This window comes from Pongo pygmaeus, chromosome 7, assembly GCF_028885625.2.
Source record: "Pongo pygmaeus isolate AG05252 chromosome 7, NHGRI_mPonPyg2-v2.0_pri, whole genome shotgun sequence".
Classification (NCBI taxonomy): Eukaryota; Metazoa; Chordata; class Mammalia; order Primates; family Hominidae; genus Pongo; species Pongo pygmaeus.
Window position 1 is genome coordinate 39983349 of NC_072380.2, and position 26634 is coordinate 40009982.

Here is a 26634-nt window from a genome sequence, read left to right on the forward strand (position 1 = left end):
GAGAAAATAGGTTATTAATGCAATTTTTTTAGAGAATGTTAAAGATAAGCAATATTAAAATTTAATTATCATTGGTTGAATCCCTGCTAAAGTATAGATTTTGGGGTGGCCATCTTGTGATTTATATGATTGTGTATGGAGTGTTGTTTAGATGTGGTTTTATTAGCAAGGTTTATTTGCCTGAGGAATATTATTTTATTTTAGGAGTGCCAGTGGCAGAAAGATTTTTAGCAACTGCAGCATGCACAACTATAGATATTTTGTTTCAAAATTTGAGGCTAAATGCCTTCAGAAGCTTTCAAATTTGCAACAATTACATCAAAATCAACCGGTGTGTGGTAATGGGATTTTGGAATCCAATGAAGAATGTGACTGTGGTAATAAAAATGTGAGTAACAAAGATTGAAACTCGAGCACAATTTTTATGTTTCTGATAAAACATAAGATATGTTTGTCATGGTATATATAAATGATATATGCAACTATGCCATTAATTTATAACTGAAATATGAGAAAGAGGATGAGTTAAGATGTATAAATCACATTCCCACAACTCTTAAATTGAGAAGGCAAATCTGTCACTAACACTAGTTTTGCATAACTGTTGTCAATCATGCTAGCAGATTGATTTTGAATATATTGGCTAAATGAAGTCCTTTTTATTATCCACATCTCAGTTCCTAACTCATTTGGCTTCATTCTCTATTTTCTCTACACTAAATGTGATCCAAATTTTTCCCTATCTCTTGTTCTTGCAAGAATTGCTAGACATTATAATGAGGTTTTTAAATCCTTCTCAGACATTCCTGCATTTACAAATTTTTGGATGACCAAAATTTGTTTTGTTTATTCATTTTAAAATATATGTGTACACCCAATTATAATTTCATCAATCAAATGTTCAATGAACATTATTTTCAACAGGTGAGATGACATACTTAATCTATTTTAAATATTATTGTCCTATAATATTTAATAATTTGTCTCTATTTCAATAAAGTTTCTTCATGATTTATCCCCCAACAGTTACATGAATTCCTCCTCCCTAAATAAACAGCTGTCACCACATTTTAACATACCATTAAATTCTCTCAATTTCTCTTAAGTCATCCTATATTTCACAAGGTAAAGCCTATATGTATGAGGCTGTGTGTATCTATATATGTGTATGTACACACACATATATCACACTTAAATGTATGTAGTACATATATAGTACACACACACATACATGTATGTATATATATACAAGTTTCCAATTATCTCATATTTTCCCATGCTGTCTTAGTTTTCTGAGAAGCTGTACTGTGCTCATCTTGCAGTCTCCTACCCCTAAATACGGTATCATTTACCTGCCAATAAATACTAGCTATTTTTTATGAAGCATAAAATAAAGCAAGATACTCTGGGTCTAGGTTTTCACATTTTGAGTTTCTACAACTATAGAATGTAGGCAGATTGACACTAAGAGCAGATATAGCCAGTGTCCCATCAGTATTCCCTTTATATTTGCTGTTCCGGCAGTATTTTTGTTTCAAGTACCAGAGACTATCTGCTGGAGTGTGCCTCCTGTTATCTCAGTGGTATGTGCATCCATTAGCAGGGTGGGCTCAATGTGCTTGGAAACTAATGATCAGCCATCAGATAATTATGATGGTCAGTCCCAGATTCCTTTCTCTTTGTGAGGAAATTCTCTGAGGCATTTTCTACATCATAGTTCTTTAACTGTGGCCAGTTGGTTAAATCCAGCTGCCGCCTGCCTCTTCTTGAAAATGAAGTTTTATTGAAATACAGCCATGCCCATGTGTTTGAATGTTGTCCGTGCTGCTTTTGTGCTATAATAGCAGACGTAAATAGTTGCAACAGATACTATATGACAAGTAAGTCTGGAAATAGTATTTGGTTTTTTGCAGAAAATGTTTGTTAATCAAAAGGGAATTTAGAGAGTAATTTGAACTGTATGAAAGTTAAATGAAATGAAAACCAAGACATTTCAGAAAGATTCTATACAGAATCTGTGATAACACTCCTGACATCAGAGGCCCTGAAACACCATTACAGTTATCACAGATTCTATATCCAGTCACTTTGAAAAACAATTGTAGGCTTTTTGTAAAATAAATAAAGTTGTAAGTTTCTACTAATAGCAGTGAAGAAAAAATTTCTTATGCAATACTAAGAATACTAAGAAATAAAAGGTATCAAATTCAGAAAAGAAGTTAAATTGTCTCTGCAGATGACTTGATCATATATATAGAAAACGCTAGTGTCCAACAAAAATTTACAACTAATAAATTCAGTAAAGTTGCAGGATACAAAATCAATATACAAAAATCAGTAGCTCTTCCTACACTAACAACAAACTGTATGAAAAAGAAATTAAGAACACAGTCTCATTTACAATATCTACAAAAAATAAATACTTGGGAATAAATTTAACCAACGAGATGAAAGATCTGTATACTGAAAACTATAAAGCATTGTTGCAGGAATGAAAGGAAATAAATTAATGGAAAGATAAACCATGTTCAGGAACTGGAAAAATTAATATTGTTAAAATATCTATAGTGGCTAAAGTGATCTACATATTCAATGTAATCTCTATAAAAATCCCAATAACATTTTGCACGAAAATAGAAAAACAATTTTCAAATTTGAAGGAGTGGCCTGCCCCTCCACACCTGTGGGCGTTTCTCGTCGGGTGGAATGAGAGACTTGAGAAAAGAAAGAGACACAGACAAAGTATAGAGGAAGAAAAGTGGGCCCAGGGGACTGGTGCTCAGCATACGGAGGACGCGTGCCGGCACCAGTTTCTGAGTTCCCTCAGTATTTATTGATCATTATCGGACATTTCTCGGAGAGGGGGATGTGGCAGGACAATAGGGTAAGAGTGGAGAGAGGGTCAGCAGGAAAACATGTGAACAAATGTCTCTGCATCATAAACAAGGTAAAGAAAAAAGTGCTGTGCTTTTGATGTGTATATACATAAACATCTCAATGCCTTAAAGAGCAGTATTGCCACCAGTATGTCTCACCTCCAGCCCTAAGGCAGTTTTCTCCTATCTCAGTAGATGGAATATACAATCGGTTTTTACACCAAGACATTCCGTTGCCCAGGGACAGCAGGAGACAGATGCCTTCCTCTTATCTCAACTGCAAAGAGGCCTTCCTCTTTTACTAATCCACCTTAGCACAGACCCTTTATGGGTGTCGGGCTAGGGGACGGTCAGGTCTTTCCCTTCCCACGAGGCCATATTTCAGACTATCACATGGGGAGAAACCTTGGACAATACCTGGCTTTCCTAGGCAGAGGTCCCTGCGGCCTTCTGCAGTGTATTGTGTCTCTGGGTACTTGAGATTAGGGAGTGGTGATGACTCTTAACAAGTATGCTGCCTTCAAGCATTTGTTTAACAAAGCACATCCTGCACAGCCCTTAATCCATTTAACCTTGAGTTGACACAGCACATGTTTCAGGGAGCACAGGGTTGGGGGTAGGGTTACAGATTAACAGCATCTCAAGGCAGAAGAATTTTTCTTAGTACAGAACAAAATGGAGTCTCTTATATCTACTTCTTTCTACATAGACACAGTAACAGTCTAATCTTTCTTTTCCCCCCAAAATTTATAAGAAACCACATAAGACCTTAAAACCCAAGCAATTCTGAGTGAAAAGAGCAAAGTTGGAGGCATCACGATACCTGACTTCAAAATACACTACAAAGCTATAGTAATCAAAACAGCATGATAATGACATAAAAACACATAGACCAATGAAACAAAGAGTCCAAAAATAAATTGACACATTTATAGTCAATTGATTTGTGACAATAAAGCATGTTTACTAACTATCCAGTTTACTAACTGGATATTCACATGTAGAAGAATAAAATTAGACCCCTGTCTCACAAAATATGAAAAACCAGTGCAAAATGGACTAAAGACTTAAAACTAAGACCTGAAACTATAAAATTATTAGAAGAAAATATAGGAAAAAGCTCCACAACATTGGATCTGGCAATGATTCATAAATATCACACCAAAAACACAGACAGCAAAAGCAAAAATATAGAAATGGAATTATATCTAACTAAAAATCTTCTACACAGCAAAGGAAACAGTCAACAGACTAAAGAGAGAACTTAAGGAATTGGAGGAAATATTTGCGAACTGTACATCTGATAAAAGGTTAATATAAAAATATATAAAGAACTCCAACCACTCAATAGCAGGAAAACAATCCAGTTAAAAATGGGCAAAGGACCTGAATAGACATTTCTCAAAATAAGACATACAAATGGACAACAGGTATATGAAAATAAGCTCAAAATCACTAATAATCAGAGTAATTCAAACTAAAATCAGAAAGAGATATTACCTCACACCTGTCAGAATACTATCATCAAAATAGATGAATGGTAACAGATGTTGGTAAGGGTGTGGAGTAAAGGAAAGCTTTGCACACTGTGATGGAAATATAAATTAGTACAGCCATTACAAAAACAGTATGGAGGTTCATCAAAAACTTAGAACTTCATATAATCCAGTGATCCCATTACTGGGTATATATTCAAAGGAAATAATAGCAGTATGTTGAAGAGATGTCTGCACTTTCATTTTAATTTCAGCCTTGTGTACAATAGCCAAGGAATCAACCTAAGTGTCTATCAATAAATGAATGGATTAAAAATCTGGTAGAGATACACAATGGACTACTACTCAGACTTTTTTAAAAGAAAAAATTCCTGTAGTGGGTGACAACCTGGATGAACCTGGAGGACATATGTTGAGTGAAATAAGGAAGGCATAGAAAAACAAATACATCATCTTCTCACTTATTGTGGAACCTAAAAATGTGAAACTCATACCAGCAAGGAGTAAAATGGTGCTACCAGGGGCTGGGGGTGGGAAACTGGGGTGATGGTAGTCAAAGGATACAGAATTTAAATGAGATAGGAGGCATAAGTTCATGGTGACTATGGTTAATAAAGATGGATTGTATACTTGAAAATTGCTAAGAAAGTAGATTTTAAGTGTTTTCACCACAAAATAATCACAAGTTTTTGTGGCAATGCATGTGTTAATTAGCTTGAGTTAGCCATTTTAGAATGTATACATGTATCAAAACATCATGCTGTACATCATTAATATGTAACATTTTTGTTGATTTTTAAAAAAAGTATTATTTAAAAAAACAACAATAATGGTCATTAAAGTTGAAATATCACTAAAGATCTATACAGATATTAAAAAATGGTAAGATGATATCATGCACATTATATAAGTAAACAACAATCAGATAAAATTGACAAATTATCCTAAAATTGTATTTATAAACACCAACATGAGTTGATATTTAAAAAGTGAATAAATAGCCTTAAAAGAAATCATATCTATAATTTCACAACCTCTCATCAGAGAGAAGTTCATGCCACATGACTCTACAAATAATTATTTAAAAGTTAAGGAATTCTACTGATTTTAGACTTAGGAAAAAACCTAATATGCCCTAACTTCTTTGAGGATAAAATAATCTTGATGCAAAAATCTGATGAGGATATTTCAAGAATAGTTTTCATGTGTTTTTAATTGATATATCATAGTTGTACATATTTTGGGGGTACATGTTATATTTTGATACATGTATACAATGTGAAATGTTCAAATCAGGGTAACTGGGATATCTTTTCTTTGTGTTGGGAACATTACAATTCTTCTCTTCTAGCTATTTTAAAATATGCAACAAATAATTTTAAACTATAATTTACTTATTGTGCTATTGAACACTAGAACTTATGTTTTCTATTTAATTGTATTTCTGTACCCATTAACCAACTTCTATTCAACCCACTTTCCTTCCCAGCCTCTGGTAACAGCCATTCTACTCTCTACCTTCATGAGATCCACTTTATATGCTTCCACACATGATTGAGAACATGCGATATTTGCCTTCTTGTGTCTGACTTATTTCACTTAAGATAATGTCCTCCAGTTACATCCATGTTGCTGCCACCGACAGGATTTCATTCTTTTTTTTTTTTGGAGACAGAGTCTCGCTGAGTCACCCAGGCTGGAGTACAGTGACGTGATCTCAGCTCACTGCGAGCTCCGCCTCCCGGGTTCACGCGATTCTCCTGCCTCAGCCTCCCGAGTAGCTGGATCTCCTGACCTGGTGACCCACCCGCCTTGGCCTCCCAAAGTGCTGGGATTACAGGCGTGAGCCACCGCACCTGGCCGATTTCATTCTTTTTATGGCTGAATAATGTTCTATTGTGTATATAAACCACGTTTTCTTTTTCCATTCATTTGTTGATGGGCTCAGGTTGATTCCACACCTTGGCTATTGTAAATAGTGCTGCAATAGACATGAGAGTGCAGATATCTTTTCAGTATACTGATTTCCTCTCTTTTGGTTGTATATCCAGCAGTAGGATTGCTGGATCATGTGGTAGTTCTATTTTTTGTTTGTTGAGGAAGCTTCATACTACTTTCCATAATAACTATAATACTTTAGATTTCCATTAACAGTGTGCAAGCGTTTCCCTTTCTCAGCATCCACATTAGCATTTGTTACTTTTGGCATTTTTTGATAATAGCCATTCTAACTGGGATGAGATGATATCTCATCGTGGGTTTGATTACTATGTCCCTGATGATAACTGATGAACATTTTCTTCATATATCTGTTGTCATTTGAATGTCTTATTTTGAGAAGTGCAGGGGATTTTTCTCCATTTTTAAACTGGATTATTTGGTTTTTGCTATTTGGTTGTTTGAGTTCCTTATATACTTTTATATTAAGCTATTATCAAATGTGCAATTGGCAAATATTTTCTCCCATTCTTTAGGTTGTGTCTTCACTCTGTTAATTGTTTCATTTGCTGTACAGAAGCTTTTTAGCTTGATGTAATTCCATCCATTTTTACTTTTTTTCCCTCTGCTTTTGGTCTTGCTTAAAAAAAACTTAGCCCAATTTCCTGTAGTGTTTCCACAATGTGTTCTTCTAGTAGTTTCATATTTTCAGGTATTACATTTAAGTCTTTAACTCACTTTTAGTTAATTTTTGTAAATGGTGAAAGATGGAGATCTAGTTTCATTCTCTTGCATATAGATATTTCATTTTCCCAGTGCCATTTATTAAAGAGACTGTTCTTTTCCCAGTGTATGTTGTTGGATATGTCCATCCATATTTCTCATGAACACAAAATGTTCACTAAATGATTAACAAATTGAAAATAATGATACAACATATACATAAACGGTAACATTATGTTCTGTTGTTGGGGATATTGTGGTTTATTTACAGAATGTAAAAAAAGTGATCAACTCAATGGATAGATAACAAATTTTGAGAAAAAAAGGAAAAGAGGGAAACTCACTATATTTAAGAAAGGGTATCTGTAAAATCTACAGTTAACATCATGCATAATAGTTGTTCTCCCTGAGGTCAGAAATGAGGCAGTGATATCTGCTGTCATCTTTCACACTTATTACTGAATGTGATAAACTAGCCACCAAAGCAACAAAAAGAAAATGCATAATAGTTGGAAGAGAGGAAATTTAGCTTTCATTATTTATAATCATATCATTGTATGCATGAAACCCCAAAATAATCTAGAAATAAATTATTTGCACGTATAAATGAATTTATCAAGGTCACTTGTTTCATAGTCAATTCATAAAAATCAAATATTTCTTTATAAATGATTAGAAGAAAAAAATTTAAAACAACAGCATCTACAGTAATACCCAGGAACATGAAATACTTAGAAATATATATAATAAAACATGTATAAGACTACAAAATAAAAAACTGCAATTCGTTAGGAGAAAAATTATGGGACTACTTAATCAATGTAAGGATATATCATGTTTTAAAATTAGAGGAATTAATATTGCTAAGATGTAATTTTTTGTCCAAATTCATCATCCCCAAGTGCAATTCCAATTCATATGCTAGCAGGAATTGTGTTTGTATATGTGTTGGTGTATGTAAATAGACAAGCTGATTTTAAAGTTTAAATGGAAACATGAAAGGCACAAAGCTAGCCAAGGTGATCTTGAACAAAAAAACAAATTTGGTCCACTGAAATTTTCAGAAATCTATTTTCATTATAAAATTATAGTTATTAAGGCAGTATGGTATATGTGCCTGGACAGACACAGACAAATGAAACAGAATGGAATCTAGAATACACCTACATAAATGTAGTTACTGTTTTGTGACAAAAAGGACAGAGGAATGCAGTGTAGAAAGGATGCCTTTACAAAAAATGATGCTGGGACAATTCAATATACATAAGAAATAGTCTTTACCTATTTGGTTTATATATAGAACCTAATTCCAGATATATTGTTGATAAATGTGTAAAGGTAAGAAAAACACAAAACAAAGTGTAAAACATAAGTGAATATGTAGTCTAATAATTTTCTCTAAATTTCAAAATTACCTAATATTTACAAATTAGATTTTGATAAAATAAAATATCAGATAAGAGATTTAAAGGGTAGATTATACAACAGGAGATTGTTTTCTCCACATAAATGTGACAGAAGATATGTACTCAGATAAAGAATACATATAAATCAATAAGAAAATGACAGACTTTCAGACAGAAGAATTGACCTAATTCTTAAACACAAACTTTCAAAGTGGATATACTAATCACTAATAAATTTGTGAATCGATGCTCAACATCCCAAAATGCAGATTGAAAGCATAATTTGAAAACAACAAAACACCATCAGAATGGCGAAGAAGAAAAAATTGGTGAGGATGAGTAGCTATTAGGCACTACTGTTGGTAGTGAAAATTGGCACGAGTGAAAAGTGCTATTTTATTGTAAAGTTGAACACATACATAACTGTGATCCAGAATTTCACTCTTAGGTATATATAAAACATAAAACATTCATATCTAATAGCAAAGAAAAGAAAGCAGAGAAATAGCCCAAATATTCTTCTTCAGCAGAATGAAAAAAAATTGTGCTATAATGATAAAATAAAGTATGCTGCACAAAACCAAGTGGTTGAATTCAATAAACATTATTTTGAGCAAGATAACCTAGACCAAGAAAATCATAGTAAGTTAAAAAAATAAAACTATTATAGACTGTTAAAAGTCAAGATCATATTTCTCTTTATTGGTTAGTAGTCACTAAAAAGGTTTTTGTTTGTTTGTTTTTGTTTTTTGAGACATCTTTGCTTTTACCATCCAGGCTGGAGTGCAGTGGCTTGATGTCAGCTCACTCTAACCTCCGCCTCCCAGGTTCAAGTGATTCTCCTGCCTCAGCCTACCGAGTAGCTGGGATTACAGGTGCCCGCCACCACGCCTGGCTAATTTTTTTTTTGTATTTTTGGTACAGATGGGATTTCGCTATGTTGCCCAGGCTGGTTTTGAACTCCTGGACTCAAGTGATCCACCCGCCTTGGCCTCCCAAAGTGCTGGGATTACAGACGTGAGCCACAGTGCCTGGCCTAGTTAGTAAAAAGGAGTTTAAGGGAACATCTCAAGACTTGATGACACTGTTCACATTGTTTTGGGGAAACGTCAATCTCTTCTAGAAGTGTATTCAACATATAACTTTAGATATGTTAATTTTAAAGGTAAACAGTACATCTAAAAAGTAATATATTGGAAATTGTATTTTCAATGAAAAAGACATGAAAGAACAGTCTTTATCGTCTTAAAAATGAGAAGAGAGGAAAAGCAAAACAAAAAACCTACGATACCTCATAAATATTAAAAATATAATGATGTCATAGTAAGAACATAACATGTCAGGAATAGACATAACTGTTAAAAGGTTATATTTTCCTATTAAATGAGAGACACTTGTATTATAAAATATCCAGCTGTATGCTCTTTACATTTCCTTATCTACAGTAATCAAAACACATAGGGAATTGTTTTGGGAATCTTTGAGCTGAGATTACCAATGGCACTTTTGCTGATGCAAATTAATAATTCGTTGCTTTTTATTAACTAAGTGAAATGAAACATTTATAAATCAAAGAAAAAGAATCTATGGCAAATTCCTTAAATTGTTTTATTAATATAATTGTGGTAGGCAGAATATTGTCCTCTTGAAGTTGCCCCCATCTCATCCTTGAACGTGTGTGCATGTTATTTCACATGGCAAAAGGAACTTCACAGATGTGATTAAGTTAAAGACCTTGTGGTGGAGACAATATACCACATTATTCAGATGCATCCAATTGCTCAGATTTTTTAAAGCAGAAGGAGAAGAAAAGCTGATAGTGATGTGCTATGACAAGAATTTGACTTCCCTTTACTGGCTTTAAAGATAGAGGAAAAAAAACATGAGCCGAGGAATTCGATTGGCCTTCTAGGAGCTGAAAAAGGCAGGAAAATAGATTCTACCAGAAAGCTTCCAGAGAAGAACGCAAGCCCACCAACACCTTGAGTTTTAGCTCATTGGACTTCTACACTACAGAAGTTTAGATCATATGTTTGTATTGTTTTAAACCACTAAGTTTGTGGAAACCTGTTAAAGTAAGAGGAGACAAACACAATTATACTAAGTAATAAGTGGGTTGTTTACGCTGGTTTCTTAGTTTACCACTGCTGAGATCTCTTTCCCAGAAATCTAAGTAAAAATAACACTGCATTAGGGAGGGTTGAAAACGCAATAATGCTTCTGGAGAGCACCTTACATGCCCCTCTTCATTATAACCTGAATGTTGGAGGGCAGATGTTCCATTACAACTTTTCTTATTTGAGTTGTGGAGAGGAGTACTTCCTATATTCTCTAATTAACATTTTAAAATAATGTATTTTTCAAAATTGAGAACAAGATGAATGATAAATGTAAAGAACACTTCACATTTCCAACTTGATCTCTTGCTAGAAAACATTTAAAATAGTTTTGGGAAATGAGAATGTCTAAGTCTTAATATAGAATGCCTCAGGGAAATTTGAGACAATTATAATGTGTGACTGATTTTTAAAATAACCCATAGAATTTTGAAAATTACGTATATTCTTTTTTCATTATAAAGTTCCCTTGCTATTAGATTATGTTTTTTAGTGACTGTTGTTATACATTATCTGATAATTGATTAGTTGTTTGATAGCTAAAATAATTGATTGGATTTTTACACGGAAAATGACCTACGAAGTCTTAATTTTCAAACATATTTTCTAAGGATCTGCTAGTATTGGAATGAATAATTTTTTTAAAAAAACAAGCAAATACACAAAAAAGCAAGTATGTGTGTGATATATTATGATAGAAAACCAAATTATAAACATTGAACAGTATATAAGCGATACCAATTACTAAAAATGTAAAAACTAAGAAGATGGGCAATATAGTGAACTTAATATAACCAATGAGGTGTCTCTGAACTATATAAAACAAAATACATGGAATATGCACATATCCATCCATGGAATATGCACCCTGAAATATATAAAACAAAATACATGGACTATGCACTTGTCCATAGTCCATAAGGCTTTAATATACCTCTTTCAGGCTATCAAACAACTAATAAATTGTCAGATAATGAATAACAACAGTCACTAAAAAGCATAATCTAATAGCAAGGGAACTTTATAATCAAAAAAAGAATATACATAATTTTCAAAATTCCATGGGTTATTTTAAAAATCAGTCATGCATTAGATCATGCTGAAAATAATTATAGATACCAAAAAATCTGAAAATAAACATATATTCCTACAACATAATAAAGCTGGATATTAACCTAAAACACGTTGTCCCTGAAAATCCATCTGCAAAGAAAAAGAAATGCTTTATTTTTAAAGACATTTAAACTGGGGGGAGGGGTGAAGTCTCGAGTTTTTGTATGTGACTGAAGTTTTTATCAGTATACAATAATTTATTTTAATTATAAGATATTTTATGTAAGCCTTATGATAACCACAACACAAAAACTATGGCAGGTGCACAAATGAGAAAGGAATTAAAACTTAACACAAAAGAAAATCACCAAATCACAAGGAGAAACAACAAGAGAAGAAGAACAAAAGATCTACAAAACAACCAAATAACAACTAAAAAAATGGCAGTAGTCAATTCTTGCCTATAAATAGTTACTTTGAATATAAATGGATTAGATTATTGAATCAGAAGACACAGAGTGGCTGAATGGATCTTTTAAAAAGATTAAATTATATGCTACATCCAGGAGCCTAGCTTTAGCTTTAAGGACCCACATAGGCTGAAGTAAAGGAATGGAAGACTATATTTCATGCACATAGTAACCGAAAAAGAACTGGGACAGCTATATTAATAACAGATAAAAAGTAGACTTCAAGTGGAAAACAGTCACAAGAAACAACAAAATACTTAATGAAAATGGTACAATTCATCAAGAATACGTAACAATTGTAAATGCACCCAATACTGAAGTACCTAAGTATATAAGGTAAATATTAACAGACATTAAGGGAGATATAGATGGCAATACAATATAATAGGAGAGGATTTTAATACTCCACTTTCAACAATGGACATATCAACCAGACAGAAAATTAACAAGAAACTACTGGAAAAGCTATTTTAAAAGAATAATATGAACATTCCAGTCCTGTAATTAGGAAAATATAAAATAAGCATTAAAAAGTAGTAATTCTAATCAATAATAGCAAATGCAAACATTTATAATCTGTGAAATATTAATGCAATATTGTGCAGAAACAGAGTTAACCTACCAGCCCTGAAGTTGCCATCTTTAGAAAGACCTGCTTCTAAGGTTGGCCTTCAGTTCAGGTCTGAGAACTTGAAGTTTTAAATGTTCCATAGATGATAATGTTGGTTTGCTTTCCCAGACTGTGATGTTGAACAACTTAATTTATGGTAGATACCTGCTTCCTTTTGGGATTCTAGAATTTTGGTTACTGTGATTGATCATTTAAGTACATGATCAGGATGCCTATATGACCACACCCAAATAAAAATGCTGAGTCTCAAATGGGCTTCCCTAGGCAGAAGCATTACATGCAATATTGCCTTTTTGCTAATAGAGAAGGGAACATGCTTATTGTGCTTTCTCTTACACTGGGTAGATGAAATTTGTCTAAGGAATTCTCCAGATTTTATCAGATATGTATTTTTCCTTTACTAATCCAGTGTATATTTTTGCTCTTGTTGTAATAAATCTTATATGTAAATAAAACTGTTTTCTAAGTCCTATAAATGTTTCTGGCTAATCGTTACATATGTGTGGTGTTGGGGACCCTGGAAACATTAATGAATTAACATTGGCATAGTTATTTATGTAAAACTAAAGACATATGTAAGGGACATTTAGGAATGATAAAGAGGACATTGAAATATGGAGAATATTTAAGATGTTATTAATACATTCCAATGCCTTCATAATATTGGTGATTTCATAGTATAAATTTAAAGTATTAACTCATGACAGTAGTCAGCAGTGTTACAATTATTAAAATATTAATAAATTACCAAAAATATATAACAAAGGTTTAAAGCACCTATGGAATATTTCTATCCTTGAGGAGTATTCAAGGTTTAAGAATTAACAAATTATTTTTTGTTGCTTTAGCAAGGACAGTTTTGATTTTTTAGAGTGCATGATTGTGAATATACAATGACTATCAGATTTAATTTACACTATGGCCTCAGCAGTTATGTCCACTGTTGCATTTGCATGGTCAGTGCAAATGCCAGCACAATAGAAAAGGTAAATAAAGTCTAAGTTTTATTTAAAAAGTTGCTTTCACCTCATAGATCTACTGAAAATATTTTTGAGCCCCCCCCGCCCCAAGATCTTCCAACTACATTTGGAGAACTTCCCATTTAAACTAACCGATAGACAATAAAGATGCAATATTTAACTCATTACAGTAGCAAAAATGGGAGAGAAATAGTAATAGTGTTGCCAAAAATGCAATAAATAATGAAATAAAAAAGCAAATTCACTACACTAGTAAAATTAAAACTATGTAAAATTACAAGTAAAGTTAATAAACTTTTTTAAAATAAATATTTTTAAACACTTCAAAGAGCAGAATGATGCAACAAAACTGAAAGAAACATAGAGATGTGAATAAAAGCATAGCTTTTTCCTGGGATGAGAATACTTAACGTCAAACAACATCCAATTAGATCTCTAAAGTACCCATAAATACCTCCCTAAATTGAACTATTTTTCTACGAAAGCAGATTCTAAATTTCATCTAGAAAGAAAAACTAAGCAAATATCCCTTTTAGTAATTTGGAACAATGACCATTTAAAAATGCCATGATTAATGATATATATAGTATTGATGAAAGAATAAACAATAAAAAAATGAAAGAAATAGTCTGTGTTTTGATCATTATTGTATCATCTGTACATAGGATAGTGTCTGGCAAATATCACATGCTCAATAAATACTTGTTGATTGAATAAATGTAAGGATAGTGTAATTATCTTGATAGCAATACGTCATTTGTATCACTGGGTAAGGAATTACTCTCCAGTATATTCCGAATACCCCATTAGGAATAGTGCGAATTGGAAGGTTTGTTTAAAAGTTTTTCTTAAAGAAAACTAAGGAGGAATACAAAGGAATTTTTATGAAAGTAGCTGAGTTTGGGGAAAACTTGCCTTACAAAATATCAAAACGTACTATAAGGCTGTTTAATTTCACTTGCAGTGTTATTGAGCCATTGGCAGAATAAAGAAGTATAGATGTCTATACATCTGTTTCTACCTATTTATACATCAGTATTTATATCTGTCATCAGATCTATCTAAATATGTAAAAGTTGTATAGAGAGATAACATTTATTTCTAGGGTGGAAGTGGTTAATTTCATCAATATTAATTTATAAGCTGGATGCATTCCCTGTGAGAAAGGGAGAAGCGCCTGTGACATCCAGGATCTGACCTGGTAAAATCAGTCAGGCTTTGGTGGTGTTAGGAGCTGATGTGGCCCTCATGTATGGGCGTTGGTGTTCTCTTATTGAACATAAACAATGTGACAAAAGGTCAAAATCAGACTATGAAATTCTATTATTATGATGAATCAAGAGAGAGAAACAAGGCCACTCTTCAGTTATGTTTAAACACAGAAAACACATGCACCAAAATGACTAAACACTCACCTATCCTAGCTAATATGAGTAGTTGCTGCAACTATACCACTTTCAGCTTTAACATTGGCCCAGTATTTCCTCCTAGATAAGAATTATTAAATTTCCCAATCACAGAATTAGTCCCTGGTTCCTGACAGCATTCAGTCCAGAGCAAAGTCCAGACTTCTTAAACTCCCCCTAAAAATCACCTAACACAAGCCCAGATCTTATCATTAAACCCTCCTACTGCAGTATTCCACGGTCCCCTTGGTGTGTGTTCTTTGCTGCATCAAGCAATAAGCCTAATTTGTAACACTACAGATATGTTCTAGGTAGTTTTTGTTGAAAGGGCATTGACACCTGTATCTTCATAAATATCCTCCATTTTACACAAATGGAAGCTCTTTTGTACCCACTCACCCATACAAATGTGGCTGCACGCACCTTGTTTGTACCTGGGTTCACATATATGATGACTGCTAATAAATATTTGAACAAATATTCCACAGCATATAGAGGGTTACATTTTACAAAAAGTAAAGCTATAAGCCTTAAAATTAGCAATAAAATATAAGAATAAACTACTGATACTGTTTTATAGTCTTGGTGTGGTGGAGGTCTTGATAATCGATACATAAAACCCAATAGTTCTAAAGGAACAAGAATATTACAAATTACTCAAATTGATAGGCACCAGTAACAGATCAATTATAGACTGCAAAGAAACATTATAAAAATATAGAAAAGAGAGGCTGGGTACGGTGGCTCACGCCTGTAATCCCAGCACTTTGGGAGGCTGAGGAAGGCGGATCGCCAGGTCAGGAGATAGAGACCATTCTGGCTAACACGGTGAAACCCTATCTCTACTGAAAATACAAAAAAAAGAAAAAAAAAATTAGCCAGGTGTGGTGGTGGGCACGTGTAGTCCCAGCTACTCAGGAGGCTGAGGCAGGAGAATGGTGTGAACTGTGAGTCCATTAAAACTCTTTCTTCTTCTTTTTTTTTTTTTGACAGAGTCTCTCTCTGTCACCCAGGCTGGAGTGCAGTGGTGCAATATCGGCTCACTGCAAGCTCTGCCTCCCGGGTTCATGCCATTCTCCTGTGTCAGCCTCCCAAGTAGCTATGACTACAGGCGCCCGCCACCACACCCAGCTAATTGTTTTTTTTTTTATTTTTTTTTATTTTTAGTAGAGATAGGGTTTCACCGTGTTAGCCAGGATGGTCTCTATCTCCTGACCTGGCGATCCGCCTTCCTCAGCCTCCCAAAGTGCTGGGATTACAGGCGTGAGCCACCGTACCCAGCCTCTCTTTTCTATATTTTTGTAATGTTTCTTTGCAGTCTGTAATTGGTCTGTTACTGGTGCCTATCAATTTGAGTAATTTGTAATATTCTTGTTCCTTTAGGACTATTGGGTTTTATGTATTGATTATCAAGACCTCCACCACGCCAAGACTGTAAAACAGTATCAGTAGTTTATTCTTATATTTTATTGCTAATTTTAAGGCTTATAGCTTTACTTTTTGTAAAATGTAACCCTCTATATGCTGTGGAATATTTGTTCAAATATTTATTAGCAGTCATCATATATGTGAACCCAGGTACAAACAAGGTGCGTGCAGCCACATTTGTATGGGTGAGTGGGTACAAAACAGAGCTTCCATTTGTGTAAAATGGAGGATATTTATGAAGATACAGGTGTCAATGCCCTTTCAACAAAGACTACCTAGAACATATCTGTAGTGTTACAAATTAGGCTTATTTTCTGTATATGTATTTTACATATATGTAAAGACAACCAGATATCATATAAAATCTGTTTCTGTTATCTAATGGGAAGAAGGAAAGAAAAAAACCCTGCTATGCAAAATGGTCAAAATATATGATTATTTAATTCATAAATAAAATTGCACAAATGCAAATTTATGCACAAACTCACTAGTAATCAGAGAAGTAATAATGAGAGCTTTGAGATCATTTTTTCCATTCCTTGTTACAAATTAAAATGATTGGTCATAATTAGTACTGCTATGTATTGTGGTACAGGGAATGCGTCTTCATTAACTGCTAGTGAAAGAATATGTACACACACACATACATTTATACAACATTTTTTAACTTTGGAAGGTTAAACAGTAAATTATACAATGTGATTACCTCTAGAGAATCTGGAGAATGTAATTATAATTTCAACTTTTGCTCTAGATTTTATACATTATTTGATTGTATAAGCATTCGTCTATTTACATGCATACACATGAAAAAGTGTGAACAAATGGAAATTTCAGAATTAAGAAGAATCCTGCCTTCATATTAAAGGATAAGATCTTTGAAACTAGATCTCTGAGTAAATAAAATTGTTTAATGAAAGAGTTAAGAATATAAAAATATGGTGTAAATGCAGTGTTATTTACATACAAACAATATTGGTTTTTTTAACATTCTTTAAAGTTATTACCAAATTTATTTATTTATTTATTTGAGATGGAGTCTCTGTCACCCAGGCTGGAGTGCAGTGGCATGACCTTGGCTCACTGCAACCTCTGCCTCCCAGGTTTAAGTGATTCTCTTGCCTCAGTGTCCTGAGTAGCTGGCATTACAGGCACGCACCACCAAGCCTGGCTAATATTTGTATTTTTAGTAAAGATGGGGTTTCACCATGTTGGCCAGGCTGGTCTTGAACTCCTGAGCTCAAGTGATCTGCCCACCTTGGCCTCCCAAAGTGCTGGGATTACAGGCGTGAGCCACCATGCCCGGCCCCTATTTGAATAATAATTGACTGCCATTTACTTTTTAAAAATAATAGGTATAGTCTTTTTTTGTTTATTTCTATTATAATAAAATGTGGTACATAAATATATACTAAGTACATTTTTATTCTACTTACTGCCTCACTCTAACTTTATTTACAATTGGAATCCTTAGTAAACAAATCACCCATGAGACCCTTGAGAAAAGTTTGTCTCTCCTAAAAACCACCTTTTCATTCCCCCAAGGATATATTTTGGTGTTGGTAACTTACGAGTTAATTATGAAATATTTTAGCTAATGAATATTGCTGACCAACTGCTATTTTAGATGTTATTTCTGCAGTTCTTACACTTGCATGTACCTGTGGCTATTCTAGAAATAGTAAAATAGGGTCTGGCACAGTGGTTAACTCCTGTAATCCTAGTACTTTGTGAGGCTGAGGCAGAAGGATCGTTTGAACTAAGGAGTTTGAGACCAGCCTGGGCAAGATAGTGACACCTAGTCTTTACAAAAAAAAAAAAAAAAGAAAGAAAGAAAAAAAAAAGTATCTGGGCATGATTGCTTGCACCTCTGGTCCCAGCTACTCAGGAGGCTGGGGTGGGAGGATCACTTGGGTCTCACTGGTTGAGGCTGCAGTGAGTCATGATCACACCACTGCATTCCAGTCTGGGCGACAGAGTGAAATCCTGTCTCAAAAAAAAAAAAAAAGAAGAAGAAAAAAAGAAATGGTAAACTAACACAGCTTCATTGGAATTATACAATTATATTGTATAATTACAAGTTTGTACACAACAGAATATTAAATTGAAATTGAGATTAAGAAACAAGAGCTTTTAAGTGGTTGAACTGTAATAATATTTCTTCCTGTAAAATTTTAGGAGTGTCAATTTAAGAAGTGCTGTGATTATAACACATGTAAACTGAAGGGCTCAGTAAAATGTGGTTCTGGACCATGTTGTACATCAAAGTGTGAGGTAAGTTACCAACATTCATTAAAAAGAAATTGAAGTGTGGTAAGAGAAGTCTGTATTAACTGAATCAATGCGCAATTAATAAAAAGAATATATAAGGAATTTAATGAAATAAAATGTAGAGTGCATGAACAAACACAAGTTTAAAGGAAAATTGCTATAAAATATAAAAGTCATCTCAGACAGGTACCGTTGCAGTTACTATATGCATGGACTCCACATACTGAATCACTTAATATGTGCAAACATGAATTAGGTGCATTAGCATGATGCATTTGAGATTTATTCCTGTTGTGGTGTCTATTAGCAAATATTTCCTTTTTATTGCTGAATAGTATTGCAAATATTGTAAAGATATGCCACAGTTTGTTATTTTTATTTTTGTCTTTATTCCCTAAACAATACAGTATAACTATTTACATAGCATTTGTATTGTATTAAGTAATATAAGTAATATAGAGATAATAAAAATATATGAGAAGATGTGTGTAAGTTATATGCAAATGTTACAAGATATTATATAAAGGACTTGAGTGCCCATAGATTTAATATGCCTGAGGGTTCCTGGAACCAAATGCCCATGGATTCTGAGTGATGACTCTATTCTTTAGTGTTAAAATCACAAAGTTTACCATCTTCTAAATTATCCGATAAAAGGGAGAAAAAACACACATTACTACATCCAAAAAGTTATTAACTCTCAAATAAATTATAAAGTCAAATAAATGATAAATGATTACGGAAAAAATTGTAGCATGAAAGCAGACAAAATATGCAGCATATAGAATGTGTAAAGAACTCTCACTTATTGATAACTGAAATGCAAATCATACACATACAATTGAAACAAACAGTATTTTTTGATATTGGAATGGTTACATAATTATATATTGTACAAGAGTTAGTAAATATGGGCTAAATATTAATGCAGTAATATAGTATTATGTCCAAGACACACATTTGGATAAGAAAACAAGTTCTTTAATAGCAAGATATTTTATTATTCCAATTCTGGTAAATCACCTCTATGTAAATATTCTATGTATTCTTTTTGTTGAATTTAGCTATTAATGTATAATTTAATATACTAAAATTCTGTTAGTGAATATTCCCAAGTGTCAGAAGAAACATATTTAAGCTTATAACTAGCATCATAATCAAGGGTAGGTGATGTCATCACTCCTCTCTCACATTTCCCTGTGCCTCTTTATACTCAATCCATGACTCCACCCGCAGCCCCTGGTAACCACTGATCTGTTTTCTGAAGCTGTAATTATGCTTTTGCAAAAATATCACATAAATTGAATCATACAATATGTGCAAATGTGAAGTAGGCATCTTAACATAATGTATTTTTTAAGATACATTCATGTTCTTATGTTTATTAGCAGATCATTCCTTTATAGTGACTGCATATTAGTAGTATTGCAAGGATTGTAAGGATGTACCACAGTTCATTAATCCATTCCCCTGGTGAGGGATATTTTGGCTGTTTTCCATTTTTGGTGATGAAAATATGGCTACTTTAATATTCATAAGCATATTTGTGTATGAACATAGTGTTTCATTTCACTTAGCTAGATACCTAGGAGAGGGATTGCTGGATCATATGGTAAATATGGAACTTTATAGGAAATTGAAAAACGGTCTTTCAAAACAACTGTACTATCTTGAGTTCCCACCAGACACTTATGAGACTTACAATTGCTTTGTAAACTGAATGTAAACACTAAAACTATAAAATATATGGTTTTATGTTATCTTTGCTACTGATTTGTTATTTGTACCTTTTAAAAATCATTTAAATCATTGAGCCATACAAATTATTGATTATAAATTACTGATTAACCATTGCTTTACGAATCATTAATTAATCAGGCTAATTTCATATTTCATTTCATGTGTAGTGAATAATTATTATAATAGAACATGATCATATACTATGAAACAAAATACATTTTTATGATTTTTGCTGTATAGTCTTTTATCTTTTAGAGTAAATAAAATAAGAAAAAAGAAATTAAATGAATTAACATCATTTGTTTCATTTCAGAGCTCTATTTTCTTTTGCAAATTTTTTACTATCATATTTCTTGTACCTGAAGACCTCCCTTTACTATTTCTTGTCATTTATGTCCTCTGAAAATAAATTATCTCAGTTATTTTTTTGTTTGTTTGTTTGAGACAGGGTCTGGCTCTGCTGCCCAGACTGGAGTGCAGTGGCACTATCTCTGCTAGCTGCAATCTCCACCTCCTAGGCTGAAGCCATCCTTCCACCTCTGCCTCCCAAGTAGCTAGGACTACAGGCACATACCACCATGCCCAGCTAATTTTTGTATTTTTTGTAGAGATGGGGTGTTCCACCATGTTTCCCAGGCTGTTCTTGAACTTCTGAGCTCAAGCAATCTGTCCCCCTAGGCCTCCCAAAGTGCTGGGATTACAGACGTTAGCCACCATGCCTGGCTACTCAGTTATTTTTTGTCTAGGAAAGTCTTTATATCTCATTCTTTTTTGAAATATATAGTTACAGGGTATGGAATTCTAAGTTGTAAAAGTTGTTTTTAAATTTCATCACTTTTAAGTTACCACTTCTTTTATTTATTATGCATCTTTGTTTCATTATTGAGTATTGTATTAGTCGGTTTTCATGCTGCTGATAAAGGCACACCTGAGACTGGGCAATTTACAAAAGAAAGAAGTTTAATGGACTCACAGTTCCTCATGGCTGGGAAGGCCTCACAGTCATGGTGGAAGGTAAAAGGCACATCTCACATGGTGGCAGACAAGGGAAGAGAGCTTGTGCAGGGAAACTGCTTTTTATAAAACCATCAGATCTTGTGAGACCTATTCACTATCACGAGAATAGCATGGGAAAGACCTGCCCCCTGATTGAATTATCTCCCACCGTGTGCCTCCCATCACATGTGGGAATTATGGGAGCTACAATTCAAGATTAGATTTGGGTGGGGACAAGCCAAACCATATCAAGTATTAATTTCATCAAACTGGATTGTATTTTGTGTGTGTGTTTGTGTGTGTGTCTGTGTGTGTGTGTGCATGTGTGTGACATCAACATATACAGCAGGACAGCATTTCAACATGGTGAACTTCACTGTGGATGGCAACCTATTAGGTCAGGCCACCGCAAAATTTTGGCAATAACTGTATACCTCACCTAAGTGATGCAAGGAAGCCTTTATGCTCTCAGATAATAATAAATATATAAAAATGAGGCCAGGTGTGGTGGCTCAAGGCGTGGTGGCTCAGGCCTGTAATCCCAGCACTTTGGGAGGCCAAGGTGGGTGGATCACCTGAGGTCAGTAGTTCGAGACCAGCCTGACTAACATGGTGAAACCCTGTGTCTACTAAAAATACAAAAATTAGCCAGGCATGGTGACATGTACCTATAATCCTAGCTACTCGGAAGGCTGAGGCAGGAGAATTGCTTGAACCTGGGGGATGGAGGTTGCAGTGAACTGAGATCATGCCACTTCACTCCAGCCTGAGCAAAAGAGTGAAACTCCATCTCAAAAAAAAAAAAAGGTGCTGATGTGATGATAGCTATCATATATGCACACTGCACTGTTTACTATGTATTGTTCTAAGAACTTTTTCCATTAGTCCTGTTCAATACTAATAAGAACTCTATGAGAATTTGTCTTTTATTCCAAGCTTACAAAAGTAAAACAGATAGATTGTGTTTCTCACCCATGCAAATAAGGTAGTAAGAGTCAGAGACTGGGACTGAAATCAGGAAGTCTGGCTCCTGAGTCTCTCCAAGAACAAAAAGGTAGAGACAGTGTTCCTATAGTTCCAAGGAACAGGTATGTTTAATCTGTGTAGGTGTTTTCTAGTGCTGTTTGAGTCAGCTTATTTCAAAATGTAGAGCACAAAGAAGGTGAGCAGCTGCAAACTCACTGTCAAAAGGAATTCTTTCATGTCTTTGAGACAGTTTTCTCTGGGCTTCACAATGAATACTGTATTTGATTTTTTTTGGCAAACTCACGGACTTGGGAACTCTGGTGTTCCCTCAAATATCAATAATTAGAAACATTTTATGTGATAAATCTTTTCACTAGGCAATTGAGAAAAATGATTTACAGAACTTAATTTTATTTTTCCTTTTCCTCCCAGTTGTCAATAGCAGGCACTCCATGTAGAAAGAGTATTGATCCAGAGTGTGATTTTACAGAGTACTGCAATGGAACCTCTAGTAATTGTGTTCCTGACACTTATGCATTGAATGGCCATTTGTGCAAGTTGGGAACTGCCTATTGCTATAACGGACAATGTCAAACTACTGATAACCAGTGTGCCAAAATATTTGGAAAAGGTATTGCTCTTTCTTTCATATTTATTTTACCTTAAATTTGCATCTCTCTGTAGAGTATATTATACACCACACAACTCTAGAAGTGGAAGAAACTGAACCACAAGATTAATAAAAATTAAATTTCAGTTAAAGAAGGGTAGTTTTTTAAGAGTATCTGAGGTTTTCCAAGAAAAAGACCATACATTATTTTTATTGTGGTTTGATTTTTGTTTTTGATGATTAGCTAGCTGGGCAAAAATCCATGTTTACAGCTCATCATTTATATAAACATTAAAATCAGTAGATTCTAAAATTTATATAATTTCCTATTACTACCCACATTCATGATCTAATTTTAATGGCATGAAACTTACAAGGCTCAGAGTGAATTTCATTTAAAAATAATCATATTTCCTAATTGAGGAATAACTGCTAAGATAATGGTGGTCTTAAGCCATCTGATCAAAATTCATTTTTATGTTTTGTTTTTCAAACAGCTTTGAGAGTAATTTTAATAAGACGTGCATATATTCTTGCTTTTCTGGTGAGCAATTATTCATAATATCCAAATATAATTTTGTATTTTTAGAGAAATTAAAATAATAGAAACAGATCAAAATTACCCAGTGAAATGCATATCAATATAATTATTTTCTAGTTGAGTAAAGGTGGTTTATTTGCCCAGTGGTAAGCTCAGGAATATAATTTGTACCAAGTGACATTGTGTATGGTCCATCTTGTCTTCCTAATTATTTGAGTAATAAATTTCAGATTAGGAGGCTTAAACAAAATTTAACAAAAGCTGCAGAACTATGATTTCTTAAATCACGAGTCAGTGCTATTTTCTGTGTGCTATGTTTCTAGAATGCTACTTTTTATGTGTGTGTGTTTTGTTTTTCTAATACTTAGTTCTGTTTGAATAGTATTGTTATTTTTAAGCAGGGTTTAAAATATCTCTTAAAAGTAAAATTAAATAATACTTTCTGTAAGGTTCATTAAGTAGAGTCTACAATATATTCTTTTATTTTTTAATTAAAAAAAACTTCAACCTAGAATTCATTTACTTGACACATGACATATTTTTTGAGTTCTTTTGTTTTGTTTTGTTTTGTTTTTTTAATTTTATTATTATTATACTTTAAGTTTTAGGGTACAAGTGCACAACGTGCAGGTTTGTTACATATGTATACATGTGCCATGTTGGTGTGCTGCACCCATTAACTCGTCATTTAGCATTAGGTATATCTCCTAATGCTATCCCTCCCCCTTCCCCCCACCCCACAACAGTCCCCAGTGTGTGATGTTCCTCTTCCTCTGTCCATGTGTTCTCATTGTTCAATTCCCACCTATGAGTGAGAATATGCGGTGTTTGGTTTTTTGTCCTTACGATAGTTTGCTGAGAATGATGGTTTCCAGTTTCATCCATGTCCCTACAAAAGACATGAACTCATCATTTTTTATGGCTGCATAGTATTCCATGGTGTACATGTGCCACATTTTCTTAATCCAGTCCATCGTTGTTGGACATTTAGGTTGGTCCAAGTCTTTGCTATTGTGAATAGTGCCGCTATAAACATGCGTGTGCATGTGTGTTTATAGCAGCATGATTTATAATCCTTTGGGTATATACCCAGTAATGGGATGGCTGGGTCAAATGGTATTTCTAGTTCTAGATCCCTGAGGAATCGCCACACTGACTTCCACAATGGTTGAACTAGTTTACATTCCCACCAACAGTGTAAAAGTGTTCCTATTTCTCCACATCCTCTCCAGCACCTGTTGTTTCCTGACTTTTTAATGATTGCCATTCTAACTGGTGTGAGATGGTATCTCATTGTGGTTTTGATTTGCATTTCTCTGATGGCCAGTGATGACGAGCATTTTTTCATGTGTTTTTTGGCTGCATAAATGTCTTCTTTTGAGAAGTGTCTGTTCATATCCTTCGCGCACTTTTTGATGGGGTTGTTTGTTTTTCTCTTGTAAATTTGTTTGAGTTCATTGTAGATTCTGGATATTAGCCCTTTGTCAGGTGAGTTCTGATTGCAACAGGATGTTTAGCAAAATGTTGTGTGTTTCTATAACATATGTTCTAGGATCTCCACAAAACTAATATGAATGCATCAAAAATTTCATCTTCTGATGCAATGTTTTGTTCATCCCCTAATTCATTCATTTCCCATTTTCTCCTTGATTCATTTACTTAGCTTTTTACTTGCAGGCATTTTTCTTCTGTTACCAAAAACCACAGGTGGTATATTATATGGGACATGTTAACTAACAAGTAGTTACATTAAGTTTGCATTCTTTTAGTAAGTAAATTTAAACTTTTAAAGAAATGTTGAAATATAAGTAGATTTGCTTTTTCAAAATTATACATTGAGTGTCTAAATGCAAACAGCCTACAATATTCAACCAGATGGACATTGCCACATGATTACTGTACTCATGGAGCTTAATGACCAAGAGAAAAAGACAGTAAAACAAAAGAAATATAAAACCTATAGCCGTGTTCTTTGCATTTAAAACAATAAAAATAGAATGCTAAAAGAAAATCAAGGTAGTGAATAAGGAAAATACTGCCATCTATCATCAAGTAGTCTTCAGCTATCAGCTCTTTCAGAATTTGTCTCAACTGCAAAGAGACCCTTTGCCCAAAGTCACACACTTCTCAAGCCAGCACACATGCAATGATTACGTGAGGTGGGGGGTTTTATACAAAAGTCTGCCTGTTTTGGCCCAATCAAACACACAGTGGCAGGTTATTTATACCACACAGCTACCTATTAGTCTGTTCAGAACTTGTTGGGTTTGCATCTCAGTTTGACTTCTCCTCTGCTCCATCCAGCTTCCTTCCCATTTCCAAATATTCTGATCTTTAATAAATAGCCTTCACCGTATGCCTCATTTAGACATCAGCTCCTAGAGGTCCCAACTACTAACAATTGGTAATGAGAGTGGAGTGAGTAAATACAGCCTAAAAGATGAGTTTTCGAATCCAAATCACTCTCTGCCAGGCTATCAATGAGCACCTCATCACTGGTGGAAGTTGATAATATACTCTCTCGGCAGATTGGGATAGTATACTTGTGAGAGAGAATACATTACCTGGTACAATTGAAATTAATGGGGCACGTAGTAACTCTAAGGGTAATGGCATTAAATGGCTATTGCCAAATACCATTGAACTTCGGAAAATATAACAAAAGGGCATGCATTTGAAAGCAAAGCGTGAGTCTGGAGGGCCTCTGCTAACTTATAAAGAGCCCCTCATCTTTTAAAAAAGAGGTTAGAGAGAGATGAGGAAGACTTAATTGAGAAGTTAAACTCTATGTAAGTTTGAATTCCTTATCAGGTATATTTTTCAGGTTTAGGGTTCTAATTGGGAGAAGAATGGGACCTACCCTTGGGATGGAGACAACTGAAAATATGAATACCCTAATTTTGAGCCTCCAGGCTTCTTTGAGTCTATTGAACCTATAGAATGGTCTAGATCTGATTCCTCCCCCGTCCCTCTTTATAACGCGAAG

At 34.0% G+C, this 26634-nt stretch overlaps 1 protein-coding gene across 6 annotated transcripts in view; it reads left to right on the plus strand.

Moving 5' to 3' along the window:
• Window positions 1–26634, plus strand: part of ADAM18 (ADAM metallopeptidase domain 18) — a 155589-nt gene that overhangs the window by 62606 nt on the left and 66349 nt on the right. For 5 of the 6 annotated variants that reach the window (XM_054498862.2, XM_054498863.2, XM_054498867.2 and 2 more), the window contains exons 12-14: window positions 205–388; window positions 18703–18798; window positions 22930–23128. In XM_054498862.2, coding sequence (XP_054354837.2) covers window positions 205–388; window positions 18703–18798; window positions 22930–23128 — 479 coding nt within the window. The remainder of the gene's footprint in view (window positions 1–204; window positions 389–18702; window positions 18799–22929; window positions 23129–26634) is intronic. The other variant, XM_054498865.2, reaches the window with a different exon arrangement.